Raw genomic sequence first — 24,297 nt, 5'->3', positions numbered from 1 at the left:
GTTGAAATTTATTTACATGATTCATCTACTTTTAAATAAGAAAGGTTGTCCTGAATTAGACTGAGAATTTATTTATTTGCCTCTCCCTCAAATTATGTATATAAATTTCCAATCTAGGTTATTTGAAATGCATTTTAGAAGCAAAAAATATGAAGAAACCATACAGTAAAACCTTTATTTCATCCAACAAATGTTACATCTTTGACTTAGATCCTGGGGATACAGCAGTGAACTTCAAAGTTCTTAATCCTGTGGAGCTAATGCTTTAGGGATAGGCAGGTGGGTAGGTAGGTATGTCAGATATTGATAAATGCTATGAAGTAAAAGCAAGGTATGAGGATGTGATAGGGAGGGAAGGGAAACAAGTGTGGCATTATTTTAGATAGAGAGATTGGTCAAGGAAGCAGTCTCTGAGGAAGTGACATTTGATCAGAGACGTTAATGAAGTAAGAGAGAAAGCCATGCAAGTATCTGAGTGAAAAGTGTTCCAGGCAGAAGGAGCAAGGAGTCTAAAAGCCCTAAGGGAGGAATGAGATTGGCTTCTCTTTGGAAAGTAACCAGTGTGAGGGAACTTAGTTTGGAACTGAGGGAATAAAGATGGTGGTAGGAGACAAAGCCCCGGGGGTGGTAGTTAGCCAGGGGCCTTGTTTAGGATTTTGCGCTGGGGAAATGATTGTTCTGATTTACTTTTCACAAAGATCACTCTGTTCAATAGAGTGGGAGGTGGGGGTAGAGCAAAGAGTTAAGGCAGGGAGGAGACCAGTTAGGAGACCTTCGCAGTAGTAGTCTAGGTGAACTATGATGGCAGCTTGGACAAGAGCAGTAATAAAGGTGGGGAGAAGTGGTCAGATTCAGAATATTCTTTTGCAGATAACAGCCAACCAAACTTTATAATGGATTAGATATGGCATGTGAGAAGGACCAACTGAATGACTGGTGGTACCATATACGGAGATGAAAGAGACTGGGAAAGGTTTGGTTTGGATGGGGGAAAATTGAGAGTTCAATTTTGGACATAGTAAGTTTGAAGTGAATTTTAGATATCCAAAAGGATATGTGAGGCAGGCAGCTGGTTATATTAGTCTGGAACTCAAGGGAGAGAGAGCTCCCTTGCTGTTGGACATACAGATTTGCAAAGCCTCTCTTTAAAGTAGTGTGTTTGGATGAGATTACCTTGAAGAGGAATGTAGGTGTAATTGAAAAGAAACCCTAGATCTGAACTCCATAACTCACCAACATTTAGATGTTCCGAAAGGGAAGAGGATCTGACAAAGAAAACTGAGAAGGAGCTGCTAGTGGGTAGGAGGAAATCCAGAAGAGTATAAATCTCAGAGGCCAAGTGAAGAAATTGTTTAAAGAATGAGGGAGTGGTTGACTAGATCATAAGCTACAGAGAGGTCTGGTGAGACGAGGCCTGAGGAGTGACTGTTAAGTTTGACAACCTGAAGATCCAGGACAGCTTTGATAAGTGTAGTTTCAGTGGAGAAAAACTATGAAAACCTGACTGGGGAGGATTTAAAAGTGATAAGAGGAAGGAAATGAAGACAAAGTATAAACCACCCTTTCAAGGAGTTTAGCCCAAAAGAGGGAATGGGCAGGTAAATGAGCTGATAGCTGGAGTGAAGTCAAGGAGGCTTTCTCAAGATGAGCAGTACTGTAGCCTGTTTATCGCCCTTTATTGTTATGTTTAAATATCTTTGCTAATTTCCAGTACTTTTCTTTTCTCTTGCAACCCATTTCTAGAAACACTGCATTGAGTGCTAAAAATTGTGTGTGTGTGTCTCTGTGTGTGTGTTTTAGAAATAGATTTGAGAAATGTGTAATGCAGATAACTTGGTTTGGCAGTGCTTTTACCTATGAGATGTAACTAAGCTGAAGTCACACAGACAAAAGAATTAAGGAAAAAGTAACCACGTGATAATAAAAAGCTTGAGAGTCTTTACCAAACATGATATCTCAATGAGCTTTTATTGTGTTGAGGATTCGGGAGTCCTATCATAACTAAATTTACTCAAAAGTGTTTTAATATCTACTGTTATGCTGAAAACTGTCTACAAAGCGCTAGGTGTTTAATAATGGGCAAAAGAGACCTAATTCCTACATTTATAGAGTTTACAGACTTGTATTTAAGCTTATGGAAAAGAGAAATGCTACAGATAAGAAATTTGTTTTAAAGAGATTGTCTTATTGTCAAATTTATACTAAAATGAAATGTATTTTAATTATTATTCAAATGGGATGATTTTAAATATTTTAATATGTTATTTAGGTTTAATATACTTTATACTATTTATATCCCAAAGAAGCTTTGAAGATTAAGCACGGTTTACATTAGGAATATTAGGAATATAAATAAGTTAGGTAATTCTCAACTTGGGCCATATGTTAGAATCACTCGGGGAGCTTTTAAATACCCACACGCTCATGCTGCTCCCAGCCAATTAAATCAGAACCTCTGGGGTTGGGGCCCAAGCATTAGCATTTTTAAAATACTGATTTTATAGAAACAGAGGGAATAAAATGCTGCTAAGCCCCTGAGAATGAATTGATTACACATTTAAAGATTAAGTATATCTGAAAATTAAGGCAAAATATCAAATGTTTTGATTTACAGATCAGTTTTAGACAAAGCAGGCAAAGCTATCTGTAGGACCAAACTTTTTCAGGATCCAAACTTTAAAAATTTTAAGTAAAGTAAACAAGATTACTTACCTTAGACTGTCCTCTGATCATTAAGAAAAAAATCAGTAAAGTTACTCAGTTTTCCATTTTAAAAACAACCTTGACAGTTTCTTATTTGAATGCCTTTTAAAGCATACAAATACGTAGGAATTAGAATGCCATTATAAAGCATACAAATACATAGGAATTAGAACATTTTAAAGTTTGCCACCAGTAGTTATAAACTGAAAAGATAGTATAACTATATGGGAAGCATTATAGGACTAAATAATATTTTTATAGTTTATATTAAATATTAGGTACTAAAGCACATACCCTTTTGTATTGAAATTTTAAATCCACAACAATATTCATTCTATAACAGTTCTCATTAAAGTTTTTTTTCTTTCTTTCACAGAAAATGCTTGGACAGAAGAGATGAGTACTGTTTCCACTAAGGCCTAGAATTGCCTACTGTACAAATAGTCCTGATCAGGCAATATACGAATGGCCCAAGGAAGCCACCAAATTGATTTTCAGGTTTTACATGACCTGCGACAAAAATTCCCTGAAGTACCTGAAGTTGTTGTATCCAGGTGCATGTTACAGGTCAGTGTTCAATGATTTCTGAATTTATTAATACAAACTTGGTATTTTTTTAAACACTGAAAGAAAACTCTTTTATCTTCTTTGGCATTAGTGTACTATGATGGAGAGATGAGCTTTGGTGTCTGATAGTCATGTGGCCTTTCGCAAGTTATTAGGCTCTCTGTACCCCATCTGTCATATGGATAATACCTACCTTGTAAAGTAGATGTGAGGATTAAATGAGATCTCAATATAAAGCATTGATACATGGTCCACACTTACTATGAGCTTGCTTCACTCCCCACTTTCCCCATTTTGCCAGAACTTTTAAAAATTCCAGGTCTTCATACGAAAGTGAGAAAATCATTAAATAAGGGATCAGGAAACTTGGGATCTAATCCTAAATAGGCACCCTAAACATATTTGACAAGTTATATGCCTTCTTTTGTACTTTAGTTTTCTTATCTGTAAAATGAGGAAATTTGACTAGACAATGCCTGAAGTCCCAATGCTAAAGAAGAAAAATGTTTCTTTTTATATCTCTTAATTTAATCTGTAAGTTTTCCAATTAATACCACTATCTAATAAATTTTTACATTTTTCTTAGTACGTACAATTTTAGAAATCCGTAATTCTAAATAGTTAGTGATAGTGTACCTTCTCATTTGATTAAACTGTAAAACCTTTCTATCAAGAACTATTTTTCAGCTTGTTAAAATGGAGATATAAAAAAAAGTGATTTGGTTTCAGACATATTTATTCTTGATGAATGATTTTTAAAGTTTGAAATTATATGAAACTTTCAAGGCTCAATATCTGTACTTGATATCAAGTGACTACATTTTGTTCACACCCTATCATCTTTTCTCTGTACATTTAATTGGTCTACCCACCTTTAGTCTAACCCAGCTTTGGTCGCTCCTATCTATCCTCCTCACTTCTGCTAGAAATGTCTTTTTAAATGCAGGTTTTATCATATATTTACCTGTTTAAAAACCTCATGGTTGTTCCCCATACCCTTCAGAGTAAAGTTTATATATCTTGACTAGGACATACTAGGTCTGTGATCTAAAATCCTGCCGCCTTCTGCAGCATGATCTCTTACCCAGTCCTTCCTCCCTCACACCCTATGCTATAATCATCCTCAACTGATTGGAATTCTCCAAACACGTCTGGCTCTTTCTGTGGTATATTGTTTAAGAGCATATGTTTTGAGTTAATAATACTGTATTGTATATTTGAAATTTGCTAAGAGAACAGATCTTAAGTATGCTTACCACCAAAAAAGAAAGAAGCCAGGGTGGGAGGGTTGGGGGAGGGATGGAGGAAGGAGAGAAGAGTTGACTATGTGAAGTGGTGAATGTGTTAATTGTAGTAACCATTGCACAATGTATATGTATATTAAATCATCACATTGTATACCTTTAAAAAACATCATGTACAACCAAAATATATACAATTTTTATTTATCAATCATACCTCAGTTAAAGCTAGGGGGAAATAAATTTAAAAATTTAAATAATAACAAATAGTATATATTTTCCTGATAAAGAGACTTGAGTTCAAGATTTGACAGTTATTAGCAGCAATTGAATTAACCTCTCTGACCCCCATTTTCCTCAGGGGTACAATGGGAATAAAGAAAGTTCACAGAGAGTTAAATGTGATAATGCAGGAAAGCAACTAGTAGGATACCTGATTCATAATGAGCGCTCAATAAATGTTAGCAACCAATACGAATAACAGTAATAATAGTGGAAGGCCCATAATGAATATTTGGTGAATGAATCAGTAGTCCATATTTGTTGATATCAGATGTGCAGTGAAATGAAAGAGGAAAAAAGGGTAATAAAAATGGAGTCAGAAGCTAAAGAAAGTATGGGAAGAAGCAGAGATAGTGAGGGGAAGGTATCTTCCCCTAGAACTCAGGTGCCTCTTCCTAATTTTTCAAATAGCATTTTCTGGTAAGACTATACTGAGAATGTTCAGTGAGTCATTGAAAACTACAAAAATATTATAGGTTCTTCAATAAGATTGTATAAGATTTGCTACTGAAAGAACTGTCCAGGACATGGAGGGGGTGGGGAGGGAGGGAGGAGAGAGAAACTCTTACAGTATGATCTTCAGGATATATTAAGTTAAAAAAAAAATGTAGAGCAGTATATATAGATGTATGTAAATACATCTATAAATAAATATTCACATGTATGTACATCTGCCCCTGTTTGCATAAGGAAATACTGGAAGGATTAAAAACAAAGTTAATAAAAGATGGTTACCCATGTTGGGCAAGGAGGAACAGGCCAGATGGGAGTGAGACTTCTTAGCGTGTTATCTTTTAATATTGTTTTGATCTTTGTAAATGAATTATCTAGTTTTTTAAAAAATAAAATAAGTAAACATGTTTTCAACTTTACCAAAAACTAGAAAATAGATGATTTAGAATTTCTTTTGGGCCCCCAGTAGTATCAACTTTCACTGTGTTGATCTGGTTTTACAAAAACAAACCTCCGTATGGCATGCTTCCCAACACCCAACTCTCTTTAAATTGAGTTGCTAATCATTCGAATAATGTCCCTTTTTAGCTGATATAACAAAAATGTGACAAGCAAGGAATGGGGAGGGCTCCTCTGGGGATACAACTAAGTTGTAAGTTTTCCCAAATTTAGAGTTACTTTTAAACTGTAACGGCAAATAAGCTACATCTAAATGCAGTATAAACACCTCTTATTTGGTGACGGCCTTTCTTTTGAGAGCCACTCTCCCTTTCTAAGTTGGGTAGGCTGTCTTTTCTCTGGAGGGATCCTCCCTATAATATACTGGTTCAGAACTTTTCTAGAATGAAAAAAAAAAAGTATATAGAATATTGAAAATTAGTAGCTAAAGAATCATGTCACACTACCACTTTGTATACATGTTCTTAGGAGGAGAACAGAAATATCTAACCTCTGTTCTCTTCCTGACTTTGTTTACTGTTCAGCCCCCTCTTTTTGGAACTACTCACATCATTTCCTTGTGCTGTGGATTCTCTAAGATAGCTATGTTATCAGTGGATGTAATTCATATCTTTAAAATTTGGTGATTAAATCATAACTTAGAATACTGTAAAAATATTGCATAGTTGACACTTTAATTTTTTTAACTGAAATTTTCACTAGTTTTTAATTCTTTTAATATGACAATTAAATCTGTACGTTTAAAATTGCTATTTCTTGGGCTTCCCTGGTGGCGCAGTGGTTGAGAGTCCGCCTGCCGATGCAGGGGACACAGGTTCGTGCCCCAGTCCGGGAAGATCCCACATGCCACAGAGCGGCTGGGCCCATGAGCCATGGCCGCTGAGCCTGCGCGTCTGGAGCCTGTGCTCCGCAACGGGAGAGGCCACAACAATGAGAGGCCCGCGTACCGCAAAAAAAAAAAAAAAAAATGCTATTTCTTTTCAAAGTAATGTGTTGTGTTACTTACCATATCCTTAATTGAAGCCTTCTCAGGTGCCCTCCACCCATAATCCTTATTCATATTTCTATTAAAACACCTACCATTGTACATTATATTTATTTGCATACACATTAATCTCCTTCAGTGGACTGTGAGATCCTTAAGAGCAGCGATTATATTCCTTTCTACATCCTACTGGGATGCCCAGTAAATATCGGTTGAAAGAGTGAATGAATCAGAGTTTGAGAAGGATGATTATAGTGTATACTTTGATATTATCTGTAATGTCTCTGTGCAAGAAGCTTGGAGAAAAAGATGAACTGAAAATAATGATTCGGACTCTTTTGTGGTTTTGAAAAGAATGCAGATTTGTATATATACAAAAAAGCAGTGATTTTTCAACCTTTTAAAAACTCATCCCATCTCTTTTGATACACTTAAAGGGAGTCCTATACAGTTTCCCACTAAAAGTAACCAGGGATTCTTTGAGAAACAGCTGGTCCCAGGTCTGGGATAAGATGTGTACAAGATGATCTTAGACATCTTGTCATATTAGAAAGCAAGGAAGCTATGAAAGACTAACGAGCTCATGTCATATGTACACAGGAGCCAACTTGGAGTCATTCCCACTAGGCTGAAGATAGGATATAATGACCACAATCAGTTGACACATATCAAAATGTTAAAGATACAGGAGTTTATAATGATACTGAAAGTAAGTGTCACCTTTGGAAGTTGCTAGGGCACCAATTCATTATTCTAAAAGCCAGTAAAGAGAACTTATTTATCCTGCCTCTTCTGTGCAAAGAGTAAGTAAATAGTTAAAGAGATCAAGTTCTATGAGGAAGAATTGCAGCTAATACATGATAAAGGAATATTATATTTGGAATATCACCAATAGCACCATTTTGCAACCCCTAATGAGATAAAGTTTCTAAACAGTGATTATCATTGGCTGATAAAAATCATTAGCTGGCGCTTCCCTGGTGGCACAGTAGTTGAGAGTCCGCCTGCCGATGCAGGGGACATGGGTTCCTGCCCCGGTCCAGGAGGATCCCACATGCCGCAGAGCGGCTGGGCCTGTGAGCCATGGCCGCTGAGCCTGTGCGTCCGGAGCCTGTGCTCCACAACGAGAGAGGACGCAACAGTGAGAGGCCCGCATACCACACACACACACACACACACACACACACACACACACAAAAAGATCATTAGCTGGATCAAGCTGTGACAACATCAGAACCTACCAGTCAGCCTTAAGATCACAAAAAGACAGGCAGATATATTATTGTGCCTCCTGTGTGATACACTATGAAATAAAGCCCATACAGGGTCTTGCTAACAATTTGTACATGAACCTGCACACACCTCTAGTTGTACCTTCTAGTTCACAGTGAAATACAGAAAATATTGATACCATAGGGTGCAATCAGCTAATCCAGATGGGAAATCTGCTGGACAAATGATCATTTTTCAAAAAACAAATGGCTTAGAAAATTTGAGAAAGAGCGGAGGATTAATTATTATTATAAGAAATCTAAGAGGCATATCAACCAAATGAAATATGTGGACCTTGCTTAGATCCCGATTTAAACTAACTAAAAAGATACTTATGAGATAATCAAGGGACTTTAACACTATTTGGATATTATACGATCTTAAGTGTTGATTATTTTAGGGTATGATAATGGCATTGTGGTTATGTTTTAAGATACATATTGAAGTATTTACAGATGGAAATTAAATAATGTCAGGCTTGATCTAGCTTGATGAAGGGAGCAGCTGGGGCATACACATTGGATGAAGAAAGATTTGCCATATATTGATATTTTAAAAGATGGATGATGAATATAGGAGAGTTTGTCATATTTACTCTCTATTTTCATACATGTTTAAAATTTTCTAAAATAAAATGTTTAATAAAAAGTACGTTTCCTTTTATCCTATTGTAGCCTTGTAAAATCCCTGTAAGTTCTTTTATGTTTTGCTGATAAGAAACTAATGTCTGTAGAGAGTAAAAAACCTAAGGGCACGTGAGTTATGGCATAGCTGGGACTAGGACATATTAAATAATGAGAGATTATAAAGAATTGAAAGGATTTTTGAGAGCTCAAGAGAATTAGAGAAGACTTTTTAAAATGGGAGTATCAGCTTTTAAAAAGGAAGTGTGGGATTGGATTTAGTAGGGAATATACATTTTAATTTGGGAATGTCAGCGAAGGAGATGAGAAGAAGAGGTCTTTGTGAGCTTTGGCTTAGGAGGGAGAAGAATTTACTAAGAATAGCAATAAACTTAGCTTGAAGCAAAAAGCACCAGTTAGGTTTGGCAAAAGATAAGGTCTAACTATGATAAGGAATAATCAATTGATAAAGATTGTGATGAATTTTTAAATTTTCTTTGAAAAACTAGTATATATCAATTCAGAGTTATGTGTAGGATAAAAGGATTTTTATAGCATGAGAGATTTGAAGTGTTCGTTTGGGGAAGAAAAAAAGTCAAACGTTGCTCACTAATCTTTTCTTTCGTATTATCTGGTCAAACTGTAGACTACCATTTCTTAACAAGACTTCGAGATGCCTTTTAGTTCCATTTTCTCTAATAAGATTTTATCTCATGTCAAACCACCTGTAGACATTTTAACTTGGCTATATTCATCCTCTTTATGTCTAAAACTGTCCCCTTTCTGTCAGGCTCTTTGTCTTCCAGCTGTCTTTGAATTCTCTTTCTCCCTTATAGCCAAATTGTGTTGACTGTTTATTTGTAGTCTTTCATAATTTGTTTCCACCATCAGTCATTATTTCATATCTTCTAACCGATCTTCTTGGCAAAAAGTTTTCCTTTCCTCTTCATCTTAAGTATCAGTGGAGTTCTTTATCTTCCCCAAACATCCTTTGTGTCTTCACTTCTCTGTTAATGAATGTTCAGTGGCTCTCCCCATTGCCTGTATTAAAGCCCAAACTCTAGTATAACTCATTTTTAACAAGCCCCAATTATTTAACCCCAATCTGCTTTTCTAACAATTTGTTCCACAAAATTTCCAATACAAACCTTTAACTCCAGCCAGATCTGCTCCAGTCACCTTGTTTAGAACATACTTTTCCTTACTATCACATTTATGTCTGTTTTTAGGCATGCCATTCCCTTCACCAGGAATGCCTTTTTTCCTATCCAAGTCCTACATATACTGTGAAACCCATGAGATTATACCTCCCTCATTAACACAGTCCTTTCTACGGTAGCCTACGGTATTAACTCTCTGTTGAACTTCAATACCACTTATTATTTGACATATATTCATGTTTTAATAATGTTACCTTTTCATAAATCCATGGTTTGTCTCCCTAATTGAGTTGCAAGCTCTTCTAGGGAAAAGTCTGGTTTTATACATCGTTTGAGTCTTCCACAGTCTCAAACAGAATGATGTACATATCGTAGGTGTTCAGTAAATATTTTTATGGATAATTTATAAGTAGTGGTTAGTTTCTTTTGAGAATTCTTTAGAAACAGTCTAATAGTTGTTTTGTTTTGTTTTGTTTTTCATTTCTCTGGAGTAGAATTATATGATGCTATCTAAAGGCAAAGATGTGATCTCAGTTACTCTGGAGGCTACCTTGATCTTACATATGTATATGTATGTGGCTTGTTTGTTTTTAACACAAGAGGAAGCACATAAGGAATTGTAATGCCTTTGTTATGAATTTTAGAACTTTTTAATTTAAATACCACAAATAATAGTTTTTAAAAGGTCATTGGTTTAAAAGAATTACATAGCACGTGAATATGCAAAATATTAATTATACAATATTATATGCTTAAGTTGAATGCTTATATTTTGTTCAAAATTCAAACTGCATTTTTAATTAAGTTGTAATTTTACTATATTTGCATGAATCCATTTTACTATAAAATAACTCCTAAAACAGAATACTGACTTGGTTCACTTTTAGCTATTGCTAGTTAGAGAACTTTTCCATTACATTAGTAGTGAGGATGTTTAATTCAACTATTTGCATAAATACTAGTTCTTCTCAAGTAAAAGAGCTCAAGTGTATCTGTTATCATTGTATTAACTAATCTCTTGTTAATCGTGTAATATTTAAGTAGTGATGAGAGTATATGCATTGGCTTCTGGTTGTTAACACAAGCTGTTTTTATTTTGTCTTATAGAATAATAATAACCTGGATGCCTGCTGTGCAGTTCTCTCTCAGGAGAGTACAAGGTATCTTTACGGTGAAGGAGACTTGAATTTTTCGGATGATTCTGGAATTTCTGGTCTACGCAATCACATGACTTCTCTCAACTTGGACTTGCAGTCACAGAATGTTTACCACCATGGAAGAGAAGGAAATAGAATGAATGGAAGTAGGACTCTAACGCACAGCATTAGTGATGGACAACTTCAAGGTGGTCAGTCCAATAATGAACTATTTCAGCAGGAGCCACAGACAGCACCAGCTCAAGTTCCTCAAGGCTTTAATGTTTTTGGAATGTCCAGTACATCTGGTGCTTCAAATTCAGCACCACATCTTGGATTTCACTTAGGCAGCAAAGGAACATCTAACCTTTCTCAACAAACTCCAAGATTTAATCCCATTATGGTAACTTTAGCCCCAAATATCCAGACTGGTCGTAATACTCCTACATCTTTGCACATACATGGTGTACCTCCACCTGTACTTAACAGTCCACAGGGAAATTCTATCTATATTAGGCCCTACATTACAACTCCTAGTGGTACAACTCGACAGACACAACAGCATTCTGGCTGGGTATCTCAGTTTAATCCCATGAACCCTCAACAAGTTTATCAACCTTCACAACCTGGTCCCTGGACTACATATCCTGCATCTAATCCTCTGCCACATACCTCAGCCCAGCAACCAAATCAGCAAGGCCACCAGACCTCTCATGTCTACATGCCCATCAGTTCACCTACTACTCCACAACCACCAACAATTCATTCGTCTGGTAGCTCACAGTCTTCTGCCCATAGCCAATATAACATTCAGAATATTTCAACAGGACCTCGGAAAAACCAGATTGAAATCAAACTTGAACCCCCGCAAAGAAGCAGTTCTTCGAAACTGCGTTCTTCTGGACCTCGAACCTCCAGCAGTTCCTCTTCGGTCAACAGCCAGACCTTAAACAGAAATCAGCCCACTGTTTACATAGCTGCCAGTCCCCCAAATACCGATGAGGTGATGTCCCGTAGTCAGCCTAAGGTCTATATTTCAGCTAATGCCACCACAGGAGATGAGCAGGTCATGCGGAATCAGCCCACTCTCTTCATATCCACAAACTCTGGAGCATCTGCTGCCTCCAGGAATATGTCCGGGCAAGTGAGCATGGGGCCTGCCTTTATTCATCACCACCCTCCCAAAAGTCGAGCAATAGGCAATAACTCTGCAACTTCTCCTCGAGTGGTGGTCACTCAACCCAATACAAAATATACTTTCAAAATTACAGTTTCTCCCAATAAACCCCCTGCAGTTTCACCAGGGGTGGTGTCCCCTACCTTTGAACTTACAAATCTGCTGAACCATCCTGATCATTATGTAGAAACAGAGAATATTCAGCACCTCACGGACCCTGCTTTAGCACATGTGGATAGAATAAGTGAAGCACGGAAGTTGAGTATGGGATCTGATGATGCTGCCTACACACAAGGTAATAATAATATTGGCAATGGGATCATTTTCCATTCTGGGCTTAATTGGTGTACATTTGATTTCACTGCAGAAGTGGATATCACTATTATTTTATCTTTTAAATGTTGCCTGAAATAATACTATCTTAAGAACCTTTGAGAGTGTTCATATAAATTTTGAATATCAGTTTTATCTTATAACTTGAAGCTTGAATGGTAGCCTTATCAGATCTTCAGAATAATCAACTCTTGATTTGTCTGTTTTCGTAACGTTTATAAAACTTTCTTTTCAGTAACTCTGTCACCTGTAGTGATGCAGATTTTCCCTTTAAATTTTCTTCAAATAAAAATTCATAAAAACACATTTTAATAGGAGATTAGTGAACTAATATAGTAAATCTGCCTTCTTTGACCAGAAGAATTCTCTGTTCTTCATTTTTCTAATACAACATTACTTGTCTTATTTTATAACAAAGTTTAAATTGCTGTGAATTCTTGAATAACTCAAAGAGAAATTTGAATCCTGTTCCTGGTACTTATTTCTTTCAGTCTCCCTTAAACATCAGTTAGTGCAACCTTTCTCTTTGTTTGGAATTGTGAATGAGAACATTAGTTTTAAATCTATCTCACTTGATTGTCCTTTTCTGGAACAGACTAGTTAATATTGGTGTAATACTAAATTATATTAATTCAATTAGAGATAATTTCTATCATGTCACATTTTATCTGACCCCTTAAGTTATTTAATCTTCCGTAGGAAACTGTTAAATTCATTCAGATAAAAAAGGAGAGGATGTTTGTCTTGACTATTGACTCAGGTTTTGTAAATTAGCTGGAGTCCTTTAGAGTAAGGATGTATCTCAGTCATCCTTATATCGCCAATGAATTGTTCCAAGTATTATAGATTGGAAAATACTATATCACCCCCATGCAGCATGTAGCCTCCTACTACTATTAGTACCACTTGTCGTTTTTAGAATTTCTAAAAGTAGTGATTTTACTGCTGAGTTTCTTAGAGGAGCCTGATTGTTTTGGTTTATTTTATGTTTTAAACAATTATATTCTAGTGATTCACAACCCAAGCTAGGCTGTGGTGCTTTCAAATTCTGTAATCACCTACGAAGCTTTCAAAACATAAAAATGTCCAGATTCAGTCAACACTTGCTCAATTAGAACTTCTTAATGGTGAAGCCTGGGTGCACGTGCGCATGGGTGCGCATGTGTGTTTTAAAGCTCCATGGGTGATTCTGATTTCACTAGAAATTCTGCTGAGACTTTATTTTCCATATATCTGTGACTAAACTAGAACCATTTTTGTTTAGTTTTGGCAGTAAATTATTTTTAATATAACAGTATTTTTTTCCACTGATACTTAATTCCTGTTCTTCCCTCAAAGTCCTTTCTTTTCCTCTCCTTCCAACAAAATAGTAGATTTCCTGTGTTTGGATAGTTACTGATTCTTAAATGGAGAGTAATTTTTTTCTTCCAGTTTTATTGATATACAATTGACGTATAGCATTGTATAAGCTTAAGGTGTACAACATAATAATTTGATTTACATATGTACATCATGAAATGATTACCACAGTAGGTTTACTGAACATCCGTCATCTCATATAGATACAATATTAAAGAAATAGATTTTTAAAATACGTTTTCCTTCTGACTGAGAACTCTTAGGATTTATTCTCTTTTTTAAAAATTTTTTTTTAATATTTATTTTTTTGGCTGCATCGTGTCTTAGTTGCGGCACGCGAGATCTTTCTTTGTGGCACCTGGGCTCTTTGTTGCGGCGTGCAGGCTTCTCTCTAGTTGTGGCCGGCGGGCTCCAGACCGCACAGGCTTAGTAGTTATAGCAGGTGGGCTCAGTAGTTGTGGTGCGCAGGCTCCAGAGCACGTGGGCTCTGTAGTTAAGGCACGTGGGCTTAGTGGCCCTACGGCATGTGTGATCCTAGTTCCCCGATCAGGGATCGAACCCACATCCCCTGCATTGTAAGGTGGATTCTTAACCACTGGAACACCAGGGAAGTCCCTCTTAGGATTTGTTCCTAACAGCTTTCATTTACAACGTACAACAGTGTTAATTATCTTTACTGTGTTGTGCATTACATCCCTAGTATTTATTTATCTTATAACTAGAAGTTTGTACCTTTTGACTGCTTTCATCTAATTCCGCCCCCCCCCCCCCCCGATAGCCACAAATCTGATGTCTCTTTGTTTGTTTTTGAAGTATAATTGACCTACAACACTGTATTAGTTCCTGGTACACATCATAGTGACTCAATATTTCTGTACATTTCAAAGTGATCACGATGATTAGTTGTCATCTGTCACCATACAAAAATATTACATAATTATTGACTGTATTCCCCATGATGTACATTTTATGCTTGTGACTCAGAATTTCATAACCAAAAGTTTATACCTCTTAATCTCCCTCACCTGTGTCTCTCCTCCTCCCACCACCACCCCCAGAGAGTAATTTATTTTATGAAGATAACTTGATAAGGGGAATTTTTGCTTAAAGTAGATGTGAGACATTCGTATACTAACTGGAGTGTGAAAATAAAGTATTCCTTAAATGTGCTAACTCCAACTTCTCTCCCATTCTCTCTTGAGTCTTCTCTAGTCAGGATTTTTCCCACTGCAGTCAGCCACAACTGCTCCTGTCAAGGTCATCAGTGACAACATCATTACTAAACCCAGTGGTCTTTCAGCCCTTGTCTTCCTTGATCTGTATCAGTAGCCTTTGCCGCTGTCAAGCACCTTCTTCTCTGTGAAACATTTTGTTCATTTGACTTACTATAGGATAATACACTAGGATTCCACCTCTCCTTTTATTCTTTGGTGGTTCTCCCTCATCTCTCTGACCTTTCACTTCTTTGTTCTTCCACTTCTTTGTTCAAAGAAGTGAGATCAAAGCCTCAGAGTTCGATCCTTGGGCCTTCTCTCTTTTCTGTCCTTATCATTCCCTAGATGATCTCAGCCAGCCTCATAACTTTAAATATTATTCTATGCTAATAGCTCCCAAATTTGTAACTCTAACCTGGACTTATTTCCTGAATTTCAAGCAATTTAATTAACTGCCTACTTAACATCTCCATTTGAATGTTTACTAGGCATCCCAAGTTTACTCTGTCTGAAACAGCTTCTGACATTGCCCCGAACTTACTCTTCCTATCTCCATTAATGGCAGCTTAATCAGGCCAGAAACTTCAGAAATACCACTGACTCCTTCCTTCTTTCATATTTCACATCTAATTTGACGATAAATCCTGTCAACTCTAACCTTCAAAGTATATCAAGAATTCTTTTTTCTTACCACCCCCGTTCATTGTCACCACTCTGGCCTGAGCTACTGTCATCTCTTAGATGAATTATTGCAGTAGCCTACCTGCTTTCACCCTTGCCTACTTATGGTCTTGTTTTGACTCAGCATCCACTGGGATACAGTTTTAAAAACATAAGTCAGATCATATGACTCCTCTGCACATGATCACTACCTATTTCATTCAGCCATCCGCTGCCTCCCCCCCAATCTCTTTTCGTTTTACTTACCACCTCACTCACTCTGTTCCAGCCCTGCTGGCCTTCATGCTACTATTCTTTAAACATAGAAGGCATACCTTAGGGCCTTTGAACTTGCTATTCCCTCTGTCTGAAATTCTCTCCTCCCTGACTCCACAGTTAACTCCCTCACTCCCTTCAAGTCTTTACTCAGAAGTCTACCTTTTCAATGAGACTATCCCTGATCTCCCTATCTGAATCCACCCCCCAGCATTTCCTGTCTCTCCATCATTGCTTATATTTGCTCAACGGGGAAATGAATAATCTAATATTAAGATATATAACAGCTAATACTGCTGAAAGCTTATAATGTGCTAGGCACTGTTCTGAAAGCCCATCAATTTCTCACAACCAACTATAAAATAGGCACTAGTAGTATTCCTGTTTTCAGCTTAAAATACTTAGGAACAGATAGGTTAAATACCTAGCCAAAGGACAAGTAGCAGCGTCAGGACTCTCACGTAGGCAGTTAACAGAGCCCATGGCACTGTCTTTCCAGATTTTCAAAATAAACCCTCTGGAAAGATGCTTCAGGTTTATCTTGTACCTTCATGTAACCCCTGCTGCACCACTGTAGGGGCTGTGTATGCCTCAGTTTGAGAAGCATGGAGCTAGAAGATCACTCAATAAAAATAAATAAAAACAGGCAGCGATCACAAAAGAAATCACAATATAGATAATATATAGATATAATTTGAAATAACTTGAAACAATAAAGTAATAACCTTGGTAGATGTAGGAAGCACCTTTTTATTTTTTCTTTTATTTTTGGCCACGCTGTGTGGCATGCGGGATCTTAGTTTCCCGACCAGGGATCGAACCCACGCCCCCTGCCGTGGAAGCAGGGTCTTAACCACTGGACCACCAGGGAAGTCCCGGAAGACCTTATAAAGACACCTGAAGGTAAAAAAAGCTTTGCTAATGAATAAGGGCTCTGTTTTGAGAGCTCAAAGCCTACAAAAAAAAAACAGGTTTCCCCAGAATGGGCCACTCAAATTATTTCTCTTTACTGAACAACCTCCAGACAGCTATAACAACCATGATCACTTTCTTTAAGCATACCTACCTATGTAAGGAATTTCCTAACATTCGTATGGCTGTGTACCCTTGTGTTATCTGCATGTGCACACAGTACTGGAGTGGGTGCTGTTCTGCAACCTCTTATCTCATTTCCTTCTGTTTAGCGTGGAACTGGTGTTGACCAAGATTTCTGTATCATCCAGTGTCAAAATCTTGACCTAGTGTTTCATCGACTTGGTTCTAGTCAAATCAAAAGACTGTTCTTTCCAGCAAAATGCATCTCTTGCGACGTTAACTTATACGTGTGTAATGCTTTACAGTTTACACAGCACTAAATGAGGTGGCCCAAATAATACTGATCTTTAAGTAAGGATCTTTTCTGAACTCTAATTTGTGTGGTGTGGGTAATAAAGAGAAAAGAAATATCCCTGCCTCCTGCAGTGAAATTGATCTTTCTAAAGCTCCTGAATCATACTGTTTCAGAGTAGAAGAGCAAGTTAAGCCAGGTACTAGAATCATTGGAAAACATTTTTCTCAAATTGAGGCGAGAGCGTGCCTAAATAAATGTGGTAAACAAAACGCATTATTTTTCATTTATTTATCATCTAACATTTGAAATATAAACATGCTACAATAAAAATTTCAAAAATGAGAATTTCTTTTGAAAGATCTATTGTTTCATACGCCCTCTGCTATAGAATGAAAAAAGAGGAGAGTTAATGAAACTTCTTTCGGGACCCTGCTCATCTCAGCACCAAGTCTATCACCATCACCCCCTGTAAAGGAAGTAAATTATACTTTAGTCCTTAATCATTCACTGTCTTCTGAGACTTTCTGGTGTCCTCCCCCCATTCATAAAAGTTTGCTTTTTGTAACACTGGAAACTTCTGTAGGTGTGGAGAACAAATGCTCCATTCATTCAAACCAGTTTTCATGGTAGGGGATTGGGGGCAGTGGCCTGTGGTCTGTGTTTTGTTACAGTTGCCAGAGGCTCTTACCAAACTGACATTGCTGCCAAAAATGATTTCATCTTCTCCATTATCGCTACAGAAAGCATCTATGGCACTGATCTAGCTAAAGTAATAAGCATTTTTAATGATACTTTAATACTTTTTTTTCCAGTTATATTTATGGTCCCATTACATTGTCAAACAGCAGCTATGACTTTAAACCTAAAATAGAAATACAAATAAGAAAATGTATGAGAGGAAATTAGCTTCTTGGACTTTCTCATTCCTTGTCTTTTTTTTTTTTTTTTTTTCTGTACGCGGGCCTCTCACTGTTGTGGCCTGTCCCGTTGCGGAGCACAGGCTCCGGACGCGCAGGCTCAGCGGCCATGGCTCACGGGCCCAGCCGCTCCGCGGCGTGTGGGATCTTCCCGGACCGGGGCACGAACCCGTGTCCCCTGCATTGGCAGGCGGGCTCTCAACCACTGCGCCACCAGGGAAGCCCCTCCTTGTCATTTTTTTCAGCGGTACTTCCCTCCAAATCACTACACCTTTCTATTTAATGAGATTTAATAAAAATGCTAATCATGACAAAACTTGAGGGGGCTAGATATTCTTTTCAAAAGGAACTAGAAATTAATTTAAATTTTAAAATTTGCACTTTGATTCACCTGCTGATTGGAAATGCCTTTTTTCGAACGTTGACTCACTATGTTGACATTGAGGTCACATTAAATTAACTCAGTAGTTAAGCTTGACTTCAAACCACTTAAAGAATTTTTTTCCTTTCGAATCTGGCCTACTTCTCGTAGGTTCTTCCTGGTCTTCAGACTGCCTACCTTTTTAATTTGGAATAAATCTCAAGGCTGGAAGAGACTTGTTTCATCTAGAACTCTGCAACAAACGTTATCCAGTCCACTTACCCATCCAGCAGTTGGTCCTGCAGGACCCCTGTCAAGTGTAAACCCATTGTGTACTGCGTGCTTTCTGAGGAACAAAGTGCCTCCTAAGGCAGCACATTCCATTTCTGAAGAGTTCTGCCTACTAGCAAGTTATTTCCTATGTTAAACTGAATTTTCCACAAGTATTAATGAAAATAACATGTCCATATGGTAAAAGAAATTTAACCCAAAAAAGGGAAGATATGATAAAAATGTCTCCTTTTGACCCCTGACCTGTCCCTTCCCCCAGCCATCCCACTGTTTAATTATCAGAGGTAATCTCCATTAGCAGTTCTTGATCCTCCTTCCCTTTATAATTACTCTCTCTCTCTGTCTCACACACTTTTTTTTAATGGGAATGCAATATATGTATATGAGTATACATAAATACATATATGTGGCATTATATAATATGTACATACTCTACAGTATGTATAACATAAACATACTCTTTGGGGATATATTATATACATTTTTTGTTTAACATCTTAAGATCATTTTATTTTAGCATGTACGAATATTTCATTCTTTTAATTTACTTTAAAAAAGTCTTAGTCATTATTTTAACATTTATTGAGATAAAGTTCATCAGTCATTTACAGTGTACAAGTCAGTGATTTTTAGTATAGTCACATGTGTGTAACCATCACCACAACCAATATTAGAACATTTTCATCACTTCCAAAAGAAGCTCCATACCCTTTATCTGTCACCTCCTATCCTATCACCTCCACCCTCAGCCCTAAGTAGTCACTAATCTACCTTCTGTCGCTGTAGACTTACATATTCTGGACATTTCCTATAAGAGGAACTACATAATATGCAGTCTTTTGTGACTAGCTTTTTTCACCTAGCATAAAAGCTCATCCACCTTGTAACACGTGTTAGGACTTCATTCCTTTTTATGGCCCATTGTGCCATTGTATAGATATACTGCATTTTGTTCATTCTTTCATCAGTTCATGGACATTTAGGTGGTTTCCAGCTTTTGCCTATTGTGAATAATGCTGCTGTGAACATCTGTGTACAAGTTTTTGTGTGGACATATGTATACACATATGTGTAGGTATACACATAAGAGTAGAATTGTTGGGTCCTGTGGTAGCTCTGTGTTTAGCCATTTGAGGAATGAACTGTTTTCCACAGTGGCTGCACCATTTTGCATTCCCACCAACAATGTGCGAGGGTTTTGATTTCTCCACATCCTTCACCACAGTTGCTTTTTTCTTTGATTCTTGCCATCCTAGTGGCTGTAAAGTGGTATCTCATTGTGGTTTTGACTTACATTTCTCTGTTGGCTAATGATGTCAAGGATCATTTCATGTACTCACTGGCCATTTGTATATTTTCTTTGGAGAAATGCCTGTTTATTTCCTTTGCCTATTCTTTAATTGGGTTATTTATTAGTGAATTGTATGAGTTCTCTGTATATTCTAGATATAAGTCCCTTATATGATTTGCAACTATTTTCTCCCATTCTGTGAGTTATCCTGTCACTTTGATAGTGTCCCTGAAGCACAAGTTTTTAATTTTGCTGAAGCCCAAGTTATCTTTTTCCTTTCATTATTTATATTTTTGCTGTCATATCTAAGAATCATTTGCCAAATCCAGGGTCATCAGGATTTACCCCTGTGTTTTCTCCTGAGAGTTTTATTGTTTTAGAGCTTAAATTTTGGTCTTTCATCTATTTTGAGTTAATTTCTGTGTAATGGTATGAGATAAGCGTCCAGTTTCATTCTTGTGCATGTGGCAGTCCAGATGTCCCGTCACCATTTGGGCTGTTGTGTTGTTGCTGCGAAGTTCTCTCCTGTACCATAGGTGGCCTTTTCTTTTTCTTTTCTATACTGGAGTAGAGTTGATTAACAATGTTGTGTTAGTTTCAGGTGCACAGCGAAGTGACTCAGCTATAGGTATACTTGTATCTACTCTTTTTCAAATTCTTTTCCTGTTGAGGTTGTTACAGAATATTGAACAGAGTTCCCTGTGCTATACAGTAGGTCCTTGTTGGTTCTCTATTTTAAATATAGCAGTCCAGCACCATTTGTTGAAAAGACTCTTCTTTTCCCATTGAATGGTCTTGGGACCTTTGTAGAAAATGAGTTGACTGTAAACACGTGGGTTTATTTCTGGACTTTCAGGGTTTTTTTTATTATCTGTATGTCTATCCTTATGCCATTACTACACTGATTATTGTTACTTTGTAGTAAGTTTTGAAATTGGGGCAGGTAAATTCTACTTTGTTCTTTTTTTAGATTGGCTCTTTGAGGTCTCCTGCTACTCCATATATAATTTAGAATCAGCTTGTCATCTTCTACAAAGAAGTCAGCTAGGATTCTATAGGGATTACACCAAAACATTTTTCTAAATATACTTCATTTTTTTTTTAAATGCAAACAGACCAAAAAGGGTTTATGATGGGAAGTTCCCCTCCCCAGAGACAACCAGTAGCTGGTCACTAACAGTTCATTTCGTGTTCTTCTAGAAATTGAAATTGTGTATGAAGCATATTTATACCTTTTTTTATACAAATGAAGCATAGTATTTTACTCTCTGTCTTTATCAGTGTTTTTGTTTTTATCTCTTTGAGAGTATTCCATGTCAGGCATTGCAGATCTGCTTCTTTTAAAAATGACTGCATAGGGCTTCCCTGGTGGCGCAGTGGTTGAGAGTCCGCCTGCCGATGCAGGGGACGCGGGTTCGTGCCCCGGTCCGGGAAGATCCCACATGCCGCGGAGCGGCTGGGCCCATGAACCATGGCCGCTGAGCCTGCGCGTCCGGAGCCTGTGCTCCGCAACGGGAGAGGCCACAACAGTGAGGGGCCCACGTACCGCAAAAAAAAAGAAGACTGCATAGTATTTTGTACCATGATCTCTAATCAGTCCTTTTTTGACAGATCTTAGGGTCTTGTTTTTACAAACTGCTGCAGTAAAAATTTTGTGCATACAAATTTTGCCCACACCCAAGTATGTTGGCAGAAGAGATTCCCAGGAGTGGAAAACTGCTGTGTCGAAGGATATGTGCATTTTTAATCTTGATAGATGTATCATTTAGGCTTGGTTATGCTGCTGTAAGAAACTGTGTCTTTAAACAGCAAAGGTTTATTTCTAGTTCACTTGCCAATTAGATTAGCTGGTGGGCTCTTCTACATCATCCTCACTTAGGTGCCCAGGTTAAGGGAAGCTCCATCTCTGTGCTTCCGTGATTGCTCAGGCAAGGCAAAGGACATACAGCAAATCAGCTCTGACAACTTAAGCTTCTGCTCTGACACTTGTTACTCTTTAGAAAAAACAAGTCCACATAGCCACCCCTAATTCAGAGAGAATGGAGAGGCGCCGTTCTACCACATACCTGGAAAGCAGAGAGGCCGAAATATTTGGTGAAGGACACTGATGACCGCCTCAGAGCATGTTGCCAATTTTAATTTTGAGACTCTCTCTAAAGAGATTCTACCAGTTTATACTCCTATATTTATACATGGGGAACATTTTTAGTAATATTTATAAGAATGTCCTTTTCATCTTTCTTTCTCCCACCCATCACTATGCAGGTGATTGAAAAAAATACATCTTTGTCTGTCTGATAGGTAAAAATATATTGTTTTGGTGTTTTTAAATTTGCATCTTTGAATATGAGTGAGGTTGAGCATCTTTTCATGTATTAATTTTTAAACCATTTGTATTTCTTATTTTGTGAACTTGCTTGTTTTGTGCCTAGTCTGTTTTTTCTAATATGTTGTTACTTTTAACTTGGTCAATAAATTTTTTTGTTGTTTTATAAATTTTTTTATTTTTGTACATTCAAACTTTTTAATCTTTTTTTCCTCTGGCTTCTGTTTCTGTTTAGAAAGCCCTTCTCCACTCCAAGATTTTGAGAGAAAAGAACAGAAATCTTGTGTATATCTCCTCTTTAGTTATAGTGATACTCCTTGAACTCATATTGAACTGGCCTTATTTCTTATTTCTCTTTCATATGGCATCCCTTCAAAAACTTGAAAATAACTACCATATCCCCTTTTAAAGTATAAATCTTTCTAAGCTATGAACATTCCCAATTCCTATTATGGTTCATCCAGTTGTATTTCTTTGAGGCTCTTTAGGTGTCTGTAGGCCCCAGTTTTCTTCTTCTCTAAAACAAAGCTTTTAGACAGTATCTGTATCATAATGCTGTAAGAGTACATGCAGCATCTTAATTATATGCAAATAAATGACAACAAAGTTGTCTAGCAGGGGTCCCATACTCATCTGTTATTAATACTAATATATAAGTAATTTAAATTTCTTAAAAATAATTACAGAGGTTAAGCATTATTTTCATGGTTTTGTTGTAAAATGTGTTGCCCAGATTACAGGCCCAGTTGCAACACTGTTGCAAGATCTGATTTCAAGCTGTCCTTAAAAGTGGCAAAATAGATTAAAACATCAGCATGCTTTATTTTAAAGGGTAATTGCCGTCTCTGAATCTTGTGACTCAATCACCAAATAAGTGATTGTAATTATACAGTGGTATATAAAACATCTAAATATCCCTGCTGTCCGCAGTTACAGTCCAGAGAAATCTTGATTTATTTTAGAAGGTGGCATTGTGCCTTTTGGGGTACAATGACTTAGGCCACATGGTACCACACTTGGGCATTTAAAATTGCCCTGACAGACAAAAATTTTAAAGACAGTAGAAATAAGTGTCTTATGTTTCCAGTGATAAAGTTTATCTCCTTCACTCTCTCTCTTTTTTTTTAAATAAGCCTAAAATCTTTGTATCCATAAATGCCTGGTACGTTTTCCAATGGCAAAGGCATCTTTTTTTTAATATGCCCATCCAATTCTCTTATTTTTTTTTTTTAACTTCTGGAGAAATTAGATGTCATTTACATTTATAGAATGCCTAAAATTAGTAAAGCTAGCGCTGTCTGAAACTTCAGGTGAGTTTTTCTATTTACAAATAAAGTTGAGTAATTAATTGTCTCCATTGTTTATTGGAAGCTGGCCAAAGTTTGGTAAAGACTACGTTTTCCAAGATTGCTGTGTGAAATATCTAGTATGCCTATAGAAGCGGTTTTAAGAGCCTTAGTAATTGTCAGTTATTTTAACAACCACCAGGGGGCGTTGCATGCCTAAATTACCTTTATTCGTTAAAATTTAATTTTGACTGAAAGAAGATTTAAAGCGTACTGAGTATTTTTTCTCTACCTGTTATTCCTCCTCCTTTTTTGTGTATTTAAAAGGACAAGGTGGATAGTTAAGTTTGGAAAACTGAAGAAATCGTTGTATGATTGAAATGTTAAATATAACCCTTATTTCCTTAGTAGAACTAGCATATGAAAGAGCCATCTTTCTGCAGTGTCAGCAACCTAAAAAAGTCTTGCCATATTTTAAAATTATTAAAATTTTGCTAAGTAAAACATATTAGAAGTACACATTCAAGGAGACTTTAAAATAAATGTCCAATTTTGTTTTAACAGTATTTCCTAGACATTTCTATTTCATTTTACT

The 24,297-nt window shown here is 36.9% G+C and overlaps 1 protein-coding gene across 2 annotated transcripts in view; it reads left to right on the top strand.

The window, feature by feature from the left end:
• The window catches only part of TAB2 (TGF-beta activated kinase 1 (MAP3K7) binding protein 2), an 88,321-nt gene that overhangs the window by 46,780 nt on the left and 17,244 nt on the right, over positions 1 to 24,297 (top strand). For both annotated transcript variants that reach the window (XM_032651203.1, XM_032651204.1), the window contains 2 exons: positions 3,080 to 3,270; positions 10,853 to 12,353. In XM_032651203.1, the coding sequence (XP_032507094.1) occupies positions 3,169 to 3,270; positions 10,853 to 12,353 (1,603 nt within the window). In that variant the 5' untranslated portion in view covers positions 3,080 to 3,168. The remainder of the gene's footprint in view (positions 1 to 3,079; positions 3,271 to 10,852; positions 12,354 to 24,297) is intronic.

This window comes from Phocoena sinus, chromosome 12, assembly GCF_008692025.1.
Source record: "Phocoena sinus isolate mPhoSin1 chromosome 12, mPhoSin1.pri, whole genome shotgun sequence".
Classification (NCBI taxonomy): Eukaryota; Metazoa; Chordata; class Mammalia; order Artiodactyla; family Phocoenidae; genus Phocoena; species Phocoena sinus.
The sequence above is the reverse complement of the archived record's forward strand: the minus strand, read 5'-3'. Positions and strand labels throughout refer to the sequence as shown.